The sequence below is a fragment of the Doryrhamphus excisus genome, linkage group LG20, assembly GCF_037039965.1.
Source record: "Doryrhamphus excisus strain RoL-2023G ecotype Guam linkage group LG20, RoL_Dexc_Guam_v1.1, whole genome shotgun sequence".
NCBI classification, from domain to species: domain Eukaryota; kingdom Metazoa; phylum Chordata; class Actinopteri; order Syngnathiformes; family Syngnathidae; genus Doryrhamphus; species Doryrhamphus excisus.
The window spans coordinates 1,300,183-1,315,066 of NC_136376.1; the positions used below are offsets into that span (position 1 = coordinate 1,300,183).

The 14,884-nt window shown below is 43.6% G+C and overlaps 1 protein-coding gene across 4 annotated transcripts in view; it reads right to left on the minus strand.

Annotated features, from left to right (window-relative positions):
- pax2a (paired box 2a) overlaps positions 1-9,398 on the minus strand; it is a 31,959-nt gene extending 22,561 nt beyond the window's left edge. For all 4 annotated transcript variants that reach the window (XM_078787176.1, XM_078787177.1, XM_078787174.1 and 1 more), the window contains exons 1-6: positions 9,207-9,398; positions 7,473-7,638; positions 6,658-6,855; positions 2,980-3,065; positions 2,786-2,905; positions 1,729-1,773 (exon numbers count right to left, since the gene is read on the minus strand). In XM_078787176.1, coding sequence (XP_078643302.1) covers positions 1,729-1,773; positions 2,786-2,905; positions 2,980-3,065; positions 6,658-6,855; positions 7,473-7,638; positions 9,207-9,249 — 658 coding nt within the window. In that variant the 5' untranslated portion in view covers positions 9,250-9,398. The remainder of the gene's footprint in view (positions 1-1,728; positions 1,774-2,785; positions 2,906-2,979; positions 3,066-6,657; positions 6,856-7,472; positions 7,639-9,206) is intronic.
- Between the last annotated feature and the right edge of the window lie 5,486 nt (positions 9,399-14,884).

A 14,884-nucleotide genomic window follows, 5' to 3' on the forward strand; every position in this document is an offset into this window, starting at 1 on the left:
GTCTCTGGGAACGATCACATTTTAATTATCCCCAAACTTTGTTCTTTAACCGAGCACCTGGAACGCACCACGGCAGGAACACATGTGACAATCGCACAGCAGTTGTCACCTAATCCTCTTGGCATCCACACCGGCGTGGCTTTCAATGACTGAGCGAGAGCGCGGCGTACAACGGGGGCTAATTTCCCTACTTCACTTTTAATGCATTTGGCAGGAGCAACATTCCATTTCCTGTAATGAGATACACAAATAAATCTGGCTATGGATAGATTTGGAGCGGGGTGGCGTTGCTAGCGGCGGCGGGGGCTAAAGGACACCTTCTTCCCAGCGCTGTCGTAATTGGCATCGCCGCTTGCAGACATGCAAACCAATCTCTACACAGATAGGGTTTTTTTTTTTTTTTTACTCCCCTTAAGGCTATTTCTTTTGTCTTTTCGATAGCTCGCACATCCAAAGTAGAGCGCACGAACGAGGGGGGGGGGGGCGGGGGGTGTTAATTTGTGAATTAATAGCTTTCTCTCTGCAGAATTGCAAATTCCTTTAAATGTCATCGTGTTTGGTGTGTGAAGAGCATTCGGGGGGGGGGGGGGGGGGCTTGCACAAATTGTCACCCTTGCACAAACACACACTTTTCAATGCGTGAAAGTGTGTTTTTTATGCGGGTGCAAATCCAAAAAATGTTATTTTTAATTAGCAATAGCACTTGACAAGGATGTCGTCATGACTCCTTCCGTGTACAGGATGCTACTCTCCTCAAACTCCGAGACACTGCAGGGGTTCTTTCCAGCCGGTCACTAAAGTCGGTGACTTTAATTATCAGCACCTCCTTGAATATGAGGAAGGTTCTCACCAATGAAAACACCCGTTGGAGGAACTGCTTGGAGGGAAGGGTCTCGGCCCTCCTTTGGCATGATTCACAAAATCAAACCTCACTTTTTGTACACCTCGGGTTGGAGCGCCCAAACAAATCACCCGCTTTTTAGCATAAAAAGTGCTTGTCTCCCAACCTAAATGTTGCTGGTTCGATCCTCCATCCTCCGTGACCATGACGAAGTATCTTTAGGCACAATATTGAACCCCCATTAGCTCCTGATGCTGCGTCATCAGTAGATAGTACCGTAGTGACCGCTATAAAAGTATTTAAAATTACAGCAAGTCTGCATCAATGTATTCATAATTAGTATTAGCATTATTTTCTTTCTGCCAGAATTATTCCCATAATGTGTTTTTGTTCATTATTATAGGTGTCTGAAATGGACAAGTTGGGTTGTCATTATTTTTTATAGGGAAAATCGCCTTGTTTTTCACTGGTTTTGTTTTTTTTCCGACCTTTTTTAAGAAATTCATAACAAAAACCGAAGTTCCACTGTACTGGCATCACATGACATGAACATAAACTCGACACCAGCCTGTGCAATTTGTCAAATCATGCTATTTCCTAGCATTGGAGCGCACAAATTAGATGGTAAACGACTGCAAATGTGTACATTTCTACTTGCAGCTGAGACTTTTGGCAATTCCAATCAGGAGCGCCGTATCGTACGTCATTTACCGCCATTCGCTTGATTAGCTGCGCTAAATGATGTCAAACCGCATGGCGTTATGCGTGAAACAAGCTCCTTCCATTCACTGCAGCCGACTTGTGTACGAGATGCGACTTGCAGCGGAATCAAACCAGCAAACAACCACACAAATGCTTCAGCAAACGATAGGCGGGCTTCAACTTACAATGTCCTATTTTGCGCCCGTCCAAGTGGTTGCCACTCCAGAGAACTAAAGAGACAGAAACATAAAGGAAGGATGAAAACGCTCTTTAAGATGAAAATGGACAACCATATCATCACACACACACACACACACACACACACACACACACACACACACACACACACTGACTCAACCGGTCTGTTTCTACACCTGTTCAGGTCTCCATTGGGGACATGTTAATTCATAGGCATTAAAAAAGCCAATTGTTTGCACATCCAATAATCTATTAGCCCTCCGGCAGAGTGTGGCCACTCTCTCTCTCTCTCTTTCTCTCTCTCCCTCTGTCTTTCTCCCCGTTCGCTTTCCCTGGCTTTGGAATGAGAAAAATCTGGCTTGGACTGGATTCCGCTTAATCTTTGAATGTATCTCTGCGGCCTGTTTGTTTGCCAACCAGGAAGTAGAGTCTCCGTGGATTGTGTATAAAAAATACTACGATGGATAGGCTGTATTTCCTTAATATAGAGATGTGTGACGCACTAAAAAAAACCTCCCTGGCGGGTCCCGCCTGATACGCGACAAATAGTTGCGATACTGCGACATTCATAGATGATCGGATTAACAACTATTTTGGTTTCTGATTAATTGGGGGTGCCCAAAGTGCAGCTCGGGGCACATTGTGACGATATCGTCTAACGAGGAAACAAAAACGAAACAACCGCAAAAATGGAAAATTTTGAAAATTGTATTAAGAATTAATAATTCTATTTCTATGAGAACAATGTTGTAATATTATGAGGAAATTTTAATTTTGGTAGCATAAAGCTGAAATATTGATAAAAAAATATTATTAAATTAAGTCAAAATAATATGAGAAAAAAAAATTAAAAATATTTGACAAATATCCAAGTGGCAAAGTTGCACCTTTCGTTTTTCACGATGTGACCTCGCTGGAAAAAAGATGGACACCCCCGACCAAACCGATGACTTGAGGCATCAAAACAACAATCTTCACATGAAACGACTAAGAAAATAATTGTAATTTGCAGCAAAAAAACGACAAGAATCGATCCTTTCTCACCATCGTCTCGTTTCCTCTTCTCGCCGTTGGAGCGGGGGATTCCCAGGATGCCGTTGATGGAATAGGATCCGACCGGGTCGTTGGAGGCGCTGGTCACGGGCGGGGATGCCGTGCTGGGAACTGATAGGAAACTTGGGTTATTGACTTGCACTTTTTTTGTGTTCCGTCTCGCAGTTTCCTCCCGGAAAACTCACCGATGGTGTGTCCTGGCGTGGACAGCGGCGTGACGGATCCGTCGGGGGATGGGTGGAACTGCTGCTGGACTTTGGTGCGGATAATCCTGGTAGGGTGAACAACACACGCATGTAAAGATCAATGAAAGTGTGGAGATTTCACTGCGGGCCCGTCGGCCCGGCCCGGGGACGCTTTAAACACAGCTCATCATGTCCACTTAGGCCCCGTGCATGTGCAAGCACGCCGCCGCCACGTGGCTCGTATCCCCAATAGGCAATCTCTGGGTTTGGATATACTGAACCTTGAATGGGATCTACCCCCCCCCTGAGATTGTGTTTCAATCTAGCTGGATTTCTGGGGTTAGAAATATGAAAAGTCCCCCACGCCCCCACCCCCCGACGCCGGCGCCCACCGGCAATACCGGCGTAAGATGTGATGTGGCGGGAAAGTCTTCATTGCACTTTGGTCTGAATGATCTTGCAAACAAAGCATGAAATCACATCAATTCACCTCAATGATCGGCTTCACTGACTCTACCTGGCCAGCTCTAATAATCTCCCGGCGCCCCCGCGCCTCCAAGCTCCCTCTTTTCCTCTCGTCCCCCCACTCCTGCCCTCATCCATTTCTCTCATATCTACTTGCCAGACTGTTTTTTTGTTGTTGTTGCACAAACTGTTGTGTTTCTCCGTCGCCTCTCTGGTGTCTGTTTTGAAAAAACTTCAACTTACTTAAAAAAGCATCATGTATTACTACGGTACTTATACCGTACATACAATGAATACTACAGTAAACAACAGATCCCAACTAACGCTCATTTTCTTAGTTGCGTAATCAGACAGAGCAAATCAATACGCCCAAACACAAACAGGTAGTGCTTTGGTACCATGGTAGCTGTCGATTAATCAGATGATGGGTTAATCATCGACTAATTGCTGCAGCATAGCCAACTTTACTCTAACCCGGGACTCAAATTTTGCGTGTACACCTTCATTGTTGACCGGAAAAGCTTGTTGGGAATAACAAGATATATACAATATCGTTAAAATAACTCGACATTCACGACTAGGGCGTTCTAGGGTGTGCTAGGTTTCTCCTCACTTCCTGTTTTAGACACACACACATTGTCTTCCTGTTGCCTATTGGCCCATAATAAATGGTAGCCTTTACAACACAAACCGCATACAGGGAATCATGTAATATAATATATTTTTAGAATAATAATTCAGCGCCATCCCGAGTGACAAGCCGCAATAAAATAAAAAATGTTAACTCACCAATGTTATCCTTAAGTCATATATTGGCCATATATTCAATTATCTATATATCTATATATCTGTATATCTAGTATATATCTATCTAGCTATTTGTGTTTTATTTGTATGACTGGCAACATTTCATTTGTACTTTATTGACTAAGCAGAACTACAGTTTTGTGGTCATTTGTGGGGGTGTCACAAGACCAAACATGACACACCATATTGGGTCTACGAGGACAAGACCAGAGTTGAACGTTTAAGCTTTAAACGTTTGTAGAAAAGTACAATGAAAAACTATAACAATATGGAAATCTACTTGTTTCTTTTTTACTATGTTACACTGGGCGTGCATGTTAGCGGCCCCGTCCCCCCCCCGCCACCAAGACCGAGACTGTATGACTGACAAAAGGGCTCACTCTGTTCATGCTGTTGTTCTATGGAACAAAGCGCCAAAGCACAGAGTGAACTCTCATCCCGACTGTTTTGGAGGCGGGAGACGGGGAAACAAACATATGCACACGGTAATGTGCTGAGTTGACTTTCATTTCATTCATTTATTATCATCCTTGTGCCCACCAGACGAAGTCCTTGTGCCCACCAGACCTTGTGAGTCCTTGTGAACCAATCTTAATCTTGGGAGGTGTTGCTACAAAGATACTTATTTGTTGTAAAACAGAAGCAGTTCTAAAAATATTACAAGTTGAAGCAAATATTCGGACTCAAACAATACAGGTGGCTAGCTACCTGTCGAAGACACCCCCCCACCCTGCCCCCATTTGCCCTCAGCTACAAAGCATAATTAGACATCACTTCCCCTTTGGTAAATACGAGGATTGCTGTAATTCTTTAAGCAAAACACACATTATGCCGGGATTTGCACCAGCTCTGATGGCATTACGGCGCACCGTGACCGCGGTAATCTTTTGATTGACAGCCGAACATGAGATCATTGAATAAGAGTCAGCGTCAGACGGGAGCCCCGCGCCGAGGTAGGTCCCGAGCAGGTGTGACAAAAGAGAATTACAGGGGTGCACGATGAGGCGAGGGGCTGGCATTGAGGGGTTAACTTCCCCGGGGGGGCTGGTGCGGTGAAGGTGGGGGGGGGGGGGGGGGACTCATACATGAGTCTTTCCCTTCCCCTCCTGGCTTCGGGCAGGCCCACAACGGCCCTCCAGAAAACACACACATCAATATTTGATTTGAATTTCTAACATCTCACCACAACAGTTATCTGACCCTCATGGCTCCAGGGGGTTAGGAATGGGGGGGGGGGGGGCTCATAAATCCAAGGACTTTTTGTTTCCAGTCCATGTTGTTGTCGCTATCGGATAAGCAATTCCGACTCGGCGAACAAACGACTGTTGCGTTGGGAATTAAACTCCCAGAAGAAATATTAACATGTGGATCGATACACAACAACTCCATGCACCCCCGCCCCCCCACTTCATTTTTAATAATTCAGACAGGGGAAAATGTGTTTAAAGGCTGGACATCCTCTTTAGGCTAGAGAGCAGAGGTCACCCCCCCCCCATCACCAGCCTCTTTAGGTGCATGCTGGAAAAGGAATACACCATTCCGGGCCCATTTTCAGACCAAGTCGGAAAATGTCAATTATTAACACCCCAGCCTATTTTAGACCCCCCCCCCCACCACCACCACCACCACCACCACCACCACCGCACCACACAAGGCTCAACATTTCCACTTTCCAATCCCCCCAAAATGTCTTTGTCTTCTTGGTGACCTCCAGCTTCTTCTATCTTTGGCTGTTGTGGGACTGCTAAGGTCATTAAAGCGTAATGCTGATGAGCAGCTCTATGGAACACTGGCTCCTAACCAAAGTTCACCACTCCAGGCCCACACTTGTTTCCACCAACCACAGACACTTTGCCCCATTTCGTGCAGGGCGGGGGGGGGGCGGGGTGGGCGAAAGGTAATACAAAAATAGGCTCCCTTTGACTTTCACGTTGATTATATAAGGCTTGGATGTACTTTAAAACACAGAAAATAGAACTATAATTAATTTGTTTAAGTAATTTAAATAATAATAATATATAATTATAATTATATATATTACATATATTAATATAATAATAATTAATATATTTAGAATGCAGAAAAAATCGGAAATAACAATTGATTCAATTATACAATGTCAAAATAATAATAATAATAATAATAATGTTTTATAAATGAGAAAACAGTCAGCTTATGGAAGATTTGCTTTGGTATTTCCAATGCAAACCTGCTTACAGATTATTGATCGTTTTTATCGAGACAGATGTGCTTTTTTCAGTCTGTCTGGGGGGGTGGGTGGGGGGGGGGGTTGAATTGCCCCTGCAGAGACCACCCGGATGCACTCCGTAAACTCTCTCCCTTACGCATTCACGTATTTATCTATCTGACGTTTGCGGGCCGGGCAAAAGGGAATCGTGCACCAACCTGTTGATGGACGAGACGCTGGGCACCGTGTCGTTGTCGCACACCCCCTCCGCCAGGAGCCGGTCCCGGATCTCCCAGGCGAACATGGTCGGGTTCTGGCGCTTGTACTCCGCAATCTTATCCACCACTTTGGGGGTCGCGACCTTGGGTTTGGAGCCCCCGATGACCCCCGGTTTAATACTGCCCGTTTCGTAGTACCTGCACACAACCGGACCATCCCAGTCAGACCGGTTGGCCAAGTTAGGGGGGGCGCGCCTTCATCGGGCACTCAGTGCGTGGACATTTGCACATTTGCTTGAAATAAGTGAGTGGAATTTACCAAAGCATTATTAAAAATAAAAATAATAATAATAATAATAATAATAAATCAGCTTATTGATGTATAAAGCAGCATGCACGTCATGCCACCTTTTAGTCCTAAAAACTGACAAACATTCAGTGTGTGTGCATTGAAGTACCTCTGAAATGCCTTCTGATAGCTGGGAAAAAATATATTTCAAAATATTATCTCACAGCACTATATATATGCCCGGAAGTCTTACTGTACTCGAAGCATTAATATTATTATTATTATTATTATTATCAGGCATTTTCATCATTCATTGTGACAAACTATCACAATAATATGCTGTTAAAAAATTAATCTTGTGCTCTTAATTAATTCTTTTCTGCGCAGCTTTGAGTGATGAATGTAAAGGGGGGGGGTAGCAAAAAATGCAGTGTGCAAGCAAAAAAAAAAAAAAAGTAATAATAAAAATGAAAAAGCTGCAGGGTGCGTTCACGTACAAGATTGATGTTTATATTTTTTTCTTTACCTGCCGAGAATTTTGCTGACACAGCCGTGACTGACCCGTAGCTGTCTGGAGATGTCACAGGGCCGGACCCCTTGGTGGGCCAGCTCCACGATCCGCTGCCGTACCACGTCCGGGAGGGGTCTGCCGTTCACAAACACCCCACCGAGCTGGTTCACGCCGCCGTGCCCTGCGTGGGATACAACAGCACAACGGGGGAGCATAACATTACATACCTGCAGAGGACGGCGTGGAAAGCCGATTCGACTCCACGACGCAAATTCCGATATCACATCAAGTCCGTTTCTAAAATATGTTCTGTCCCACCTCGAAATAAGAATAAAGCCCACCCGGGCCCTTTTTAATAGGTCATATTTTCCACCGTCACCTCCTCAATGCAACACATGTCGCACATATTACATTTCAAGCTGCTTAATTTGCCCCCCCCCTGCACGATACAATTATTGTAAATAATTCAAATGAGCTTTGATAACTCATATTACAAAGAGCCATAAATAATGCATGCCTATAGAAATCCATGTATTTATTCTCCGCTAATAAATTGACACGTTCGGCGTCACATTTGCACACAGGCGGGGTCCTGTTGACATTTACCTGTCATTTCACAGCTCATAAAAAGCTTTGTATTCCAATCAGGATGGAACCCTGCTATCACCCTGGCGTGTTTTCCACCTTTTACACGTTTTCCACATTGGGATGTAGGGGCTGTATCGTGACGGTGGGGTTGTTCGTTTTAAAAGGAATACTGAAAAAATGATTTCTTTCCGTATTAATTATTTGCCAATTTACAAATTAAAAGCTGTGCATTTAAATTATTTCACTAAAAAACATGTTTTTTCCTACCAGGATTATTATTATTATTATCTTTTTTAATTTAGGGATAAGAAATATTTGAATTCCTGCAGTAAATGCAGACAAAATCACGTTTTTCCCTGCCAGAATTCCCAATAATGGACCTAATTCTCTTCCAGATGAAAACATGTGCATTTAAATAACCTGAAATACATACACTAAATTCACAAAAACACGTTTTTCCCTGCCAGAATTCCCAATAATGGACCCAATTCCCTTCCAGATGAAAACATGTGCATTTAAATAACCTGAAATATATACACTAAATTCACAAAAACACGTTTTTCCTCTGCCAGAATTCCTAATAATGGACCTAATTCCCTTCCAGATGAAAACGTGTGCATTTAAATAACCTGAATTCCATACACCAAATTCACAAAAACACGTTTTTCCTCTGATAATTCTTAGTAATGTTTATTATTGTGCTATTTCGCTCAGGGATAAGAATTTCAATTGATATATTTCTTTTTTTGCTGTTGCATTTGATTACAAAAATAATATAAATGAAACTTAAAAAAAATGTACAAAAACCCCCCTTCCGTAAGCCTCAATAATATTTGTTGACGTCACATTTTGTTTCGAAATATAAGAAAGATTCAAATAAAAATAATTGTGATCTTTTGCATGAAATGCTCCAAAAAACGAATTCTCCCTCCTAGAAACCAAAATAAGAATCTTTTTGCCGTCATAGTTCGCTGAGAAATAATAAATAGCGACACAAAATAAGAGTTTTCCCACCTCCAATGTTCAATAAGTATGTTTTCGCTTAGAAAATAACCTACGCGTTTTGGCATTCCTGGACTAAATCCCCTAAAAGGCTTTTTTTCCCGGTCGAATTCCCCCCCAAGAAGGACGTCAGGATCGGAACTAATGTAGGAGACTCACGGTGCATGGCCGAGAAGGGGTCCGCCTTGCAGTGAATATCCATGGGATAGCAGAGCAAAGAAAGGTAATCGACTGAGGTCGCCGTCTCGCCTCGATGGTGCAGCCGCGCTAAGGAAGGAAAAAGCCCGGGACGCTCTCGGATGGTGTCCGTGTGCGGGTGCGGGAGCCTGGAGTCCGCCCGGGGAGCAACTTGTGCGGCTCGAAGCTTTTTTTTTGTTTGTTTTGTTTCGTCAAAGAGAAGAAGTGGGCTTCCGTCAGGTGCACAGCATGACCCGAGCGTGCGCAGCAGATCTCGCGGGCTGCAGCTTGAAGGCTCTGGAGGACTTCATGCAAAGGAAAAAGGATGCTGGGCTGTCCGCGGGTCCGCTCGCTTTGCCAGCCGAGAAATCCTCACTGCGGTCGGCGTGGAGGGCAGCGGTGTGCCCCCGGCGAGGTTGGCCAAAAAAGGGGGGGTGGAGATGACAAGAAGCGGGTCCCCCTCTCTCTCTCTCTCTCTTTCTCTCTCTCTCTCTCTCTCTCTCTCCCTCCCTCTCTCTCATCCAGAATAGGCTGCGCCTGCCTGAGCCGAGCTTTGGACTGAGAATGAAGCACCTCTCCTTGTGTCTCTTTCTAAAAGTCCCAACGCTCCCTCCTCCACCTCCTCATCCTCCTCCTCCTCCTCCTATCACTCCATCCCAGATCCCCTCGCATGGAGATGGATGACTTGTCAGACAAAGGCAACGGATTCCAGCACTTTGTGGTTCGCCCCCACAAAAACAACAACAACAACAACACAGGAACATAAAGCCCATAAGAGGAGCATCACAGCCGGGAAGAAGCAGGGAAAAAAATGGCAAAGGAAGAGAATTTGGAAGTAGAATTCCTTAAGAAGATCATCAGCAAAATGCGGCGTCAGGCCAACACTCACCCAAGACTCCATCATCACCTGCACCTGCACTTCCGGTTGTGCTCGTTAGATGGCGCTCACACAGCAGCTACTGTGCTCACCGGCAGGCCCGTGCTGGGGTGGGGGCGGGAGTGGGAGTGTAAAGCCCCCCCCCTCCTTACTTCGGCCGGGTCAAAGTTCACGAGTAAAGCTACTGTAGCTGAATAATCTCTTCCGGTATCGGACTTAATCCATCATAATACAAAGAGGCGAGCACAAATAAGCAACAATAACACATTTTTAAGAACCATCATCCCTGAATATGACATATGCACCAGAAATACCATATTCTCATAAATATACATCATAAATAATATTGCATATTGCAGCTAAAATGTGAACAAAACAAGAAAAAAATAAGTCAAACAGTAATTACAGCAATAACAGTGATGATGAAATAATAATAATAATCATCACTCCACGCATTTTTATATGTATACTACAAAGTACTGATGAAATGTAACCTTGTATATTATTTAGTATTATTAAGGACATGTACCGGAAATAAAACACTTTCATGTAGCAACACAATAATAATAATACAAACAATACAAACGCCACTAATAATAATTATAATATTTAATAATAATAATAATAATTGAAAGGTTCCTCTTTGTGTTTTTTTGGGGAGGGGTTGTGTTGGCTGGGTGGTGTATAAAGAGCTTCTGGTACAATATGTAGCACCATGGGCTGTAATTATTATTAATAATAATAATAATAATAATAATTTAAAGGTTCCTCTTTGTGGTTTTTTTTTGGGGGGGGGTTGTTGGCTGGGTGGTGTATAAAGAGCTTCTGGTACAATATGTAGCACCATGGGCTGTAATTTCACACGTCACTGCACTTTTGCCCTAAAGCTGCTGCTATTGCCCCCCCACACACACATGACACCCCAATGTGCCCCCCCCCCCCAAACATGCCCCCCCCCCATCCCCACACACCGAGTCACAGTCACAACACACAGCACGTCCGCGTCTTGAAGAAAGTAGGCCGTCAGATACAGAAAGATCGTTGGTGACATTTTAATAAATTACAAAATAAAAGTTTTTTTTCTCCAGGCTTCCGGTTTTCGATATTTTATTTTGTGCATAAAATGCCACCAAGATATTAATATTTTGGGGCTGTTTTGGACATTCCTTTGAATTTTGCTGATAGGGGGGTGCCTAGACCATAACAGACCACAACAGACCAGAACGTTACTACACCTGAACCCCTACCAGATCTACCAGGGTGCTTCCTAGTTCATTGTGGCCTATCTAATATTTAGGTTCCCCTTGGAACTGGTCCTCCAGAAAGGGTTTTGGTGGTCCTATTAGTCATTTTTAGCAGGTTAAAAAAAAGCCTGATCCAGAAACGAAACCTGGCCTTGCAGTTGACGCAAACTGCATTGCACCTTTGCATCATTGTGATGAATATACAACGTCCCAAATATAACAAACATATTTCATCTCAGAGCAGGCCGCAGTCCCTTAAGACCCAGCCCCCCAAAAGACCCCAGTGTGGGTCCAAGTGGCATCTCTCAGCCGCTCATTGACGTGTTTGATACCGGCAGCAGATGGATATCAATTAGTCCATATCCTCGACACCGGTGCAGATTGATTTTCTACTTGCTTTGAATTCTGCCGTAATTAATGACATCATTACAAGCATCGATCTTTCCATCCACCCAAAAGGAGGAGGCCAAATTAGGATGTGATGTATGCTTTGCAATGCACATCAGCATCATTTATACACGTATAAAGTCTCAATAAAATTATATTTCTTATTTATTTCAATCGAATGTTGCATTTAAAAACGTAACAATATTTATGTCTTGCTTCCATATCGCAATTGATACAATATCGGATGCAAAGATATGCAAAAATGATGTCCGAAACCTACCACACACATGAGTGATAGAATAATAAATGCAGCATGGTCAAGCGTACACCAGCATGACGAAGAGGCACCGTTTTCTTACCTGATCGAGCGGCACTGTAGTGAGGCATGCGGCTCTCCCCTGTCTAATGGTGCGTCCCCCCTCCCCCGATGCAGCCCACTACATCTGCCCGGCCTACCGCGCTCCCTCCCCGGCGTGCACTGGCGTCATGCTTCCCCTCGCCGGTCGTCTTGCACGGAGCGTCTTTTTTTGGAGCGATCATCCACAACTGAACGGTTTAGTCCCCCACAAAAAAAGACGGGGGGGTTGTTCAAGTCTGCTCCAGTGACCTAGGAATTTTAAAAGTTTGGGTTAAAAAAAAAACATGAAGAAACTGCATTTAATGTCAAACGAGATTCTTACTATTTGATTGTATAGTTGGAATTATTATTATTATTATTATTATTATTATTATTATTGTTATTATTATTATTATATAAATAACAAAAGTGCACGTTTATTCTATAATTCATTAACATTAACACACAACAAAAAAAGAATACATGCATAATAATTCACTTCCATTCAATTTTATTTCTATAACATATTTAAAAACAAAGTGCTTTACAAAACTTAAATCAAGTTTAAAATAGTGCATACGTAGTCTAAATAATACCATTATATATACCATAACAATAGTACATTGGCAAAATATCATTAGTACATTAAATATATATACACAGGGAATAACAGCAACCAAATGAATGGTGTAAAAATGTGTGTAACTTGATCCAAAATATATAAATACATACATAAAATAACTGTATAAGATGCTCAAACTGCTCAGGTGCCTCAAAGATGCTGAGAGAAAACTTTCTGTGTGTGTGTGTGTGTGTGTGTGTGTGAAGGGGGGTGGGGAGAAACACAAAATAGTGCCAAGGAAGAAGATAAACCCCAGTAACTGGAACATTAACAGATGAGTAACCAGTAAAAAATGCAATATTACAGTGTCCACAGGAACGGCGGAGCGTGCAAAAGCCATATAATCCAACATTAAAAGATTATAGCTTCTCTATCGGCGATTTAACAAACATTTCGTCTTCAAAGATTCTTTATAATGCTTGAAGTTCAGGAGTGGCAATAAGGCCGCCACTGGACCAGGAGATCTGTGATGGATAATGGCGGCAAACGGAAAGCCAAATATTCTTCCTTTTCTTCAAAATAGAAAATAAAAAGCGGATGGTGTGATGCTCGGATCTTTATGGCACGTGAATATTATTATTCATTATTATTCATTGGAGCAATTCAAGTGGAGCTTGTGAGGATGTGGACTTTGTATATTTGCAGTTGAAAAAGCTCAAAAAAAGTAATTACACAGCTTTGTTTTTTAGAAAAAACTTCTTAAAGGAAGAATATTGTTTTTTAGAAATAGGCTTTAAATGACCCCAATATGCTAGTCGCTATTTCTGTTGCTATATTTAGCATAATGGTCTACTCGGGCTATTTTTAATATTGCCTATTGTAATGCTTTCTAAAAAAAAAAATGCCCAAAAGATTCCAGAAGACTCGCCGAGGCCGCTAATAGTTTGGTAAATCCCAACACCCCAACACTCTGGGGGTCTGCAGGAGCGTCCAAACTGGGAGGACCCCAAACGGAGGGGCTTAAACGGTCTTGTGTGGGCGGCCTGTAATGGAAGCTAAGCTCTTCTGAGCCTGGCTGGGCTTTTTACGGCTTTGGACCAGCGGCTGCAGTGCAAAGGGAGGCAGAGGAGTGATTTTAGCGTGGCAGGAAAGGCAACCGAGGGGAGGTTAGTGATGCTGAAGTCCATTAGGCTGCTGTGTTGCTGTTTGCCATGTCCCGGCCTGGGGGGGCTGAGCGGGGGGGGGATGTTTGTGTGTCGGGCGGCCAGGCTAATGTCGGCCAACCTGCAAACCGTTTCTTCCTGTCATCTCTCACCTGTCCTTGCCTGAACTTTGCCTAAGCCCCCGTACCTGTGGTGTCTCGCCTTGCCCCCCCCCCCCTCCCTCATCTATCACCGTTACAAATCATGTTTGAGTCTTAATGCTGCAGGACAACATGGTGTTCGATACGTAGAAGGAATGGGCGGGGCCAGATACAGTATGTCCCTTTTCCAGTGGAAGGTACCCAGAGGCCTAGAACCAAATTTTCAGTCCCCCATACGCTTTGTGAAGGGCCCCCCAAACCTGCTGGGCACCCTTTAACGTTTGGTCTGACCTAACTTTTCCTTGTGTTTTAGTTTGTTTTAGGGGGGTGGGGTTAGGGTTAGTGGTAAGCCTTAGGGTCTTAGGGTCAGGGTTTTAGGTGGTTAGGGATTGAGGGTTAGCGGTTCATGTTTTAGGGGTTAGTGTGTTAGGGTCAGGGTTTTAGGTGGTTAGGGTTGGGGGTTAGCAGTTAGTGTTTTAGGGGGTTAGGGTGTTGGGGTCAGGGTTTTAGGTGGTTAGGGTCAGAATTAGGGTTGGGGGTAAGCTGTTCATGTTTTAGAAGGTTGGGTGTGGGTTTTAGGTGGTTAGGGTTGGGGGTTAGCTGTTCATGTTTTAGGGTGTTGGGGTCAGGGTTTTAGGTGGTTAGGGTCAGAATTAGGCTTGGGGTAAGCTGTTCATGTTTTAGAAGGTTGGGTCTGGGTTTTAGGTGGTTAGGGTTGGGGGTTAGCTGTTCATGTTTAGGGTGTTAGGGTCAGGGTTTTAGGTGGTTATGGTTAGAATTAGGGTTGGGGGTTAGCTGTTATTGTTTAAGAAGGTTGGGTCTGAGTTTTAGGTGATTCGGGTTGGGGGTTAGCAGTTAGTATTTTAAGGGGTTAGGGTGTTTTCGGGTTTTAGGTGGTTAGGGTTAGAATATTGGTTGGGGGTTAGGTGTTCATGTTTTAGAAGGTTAGG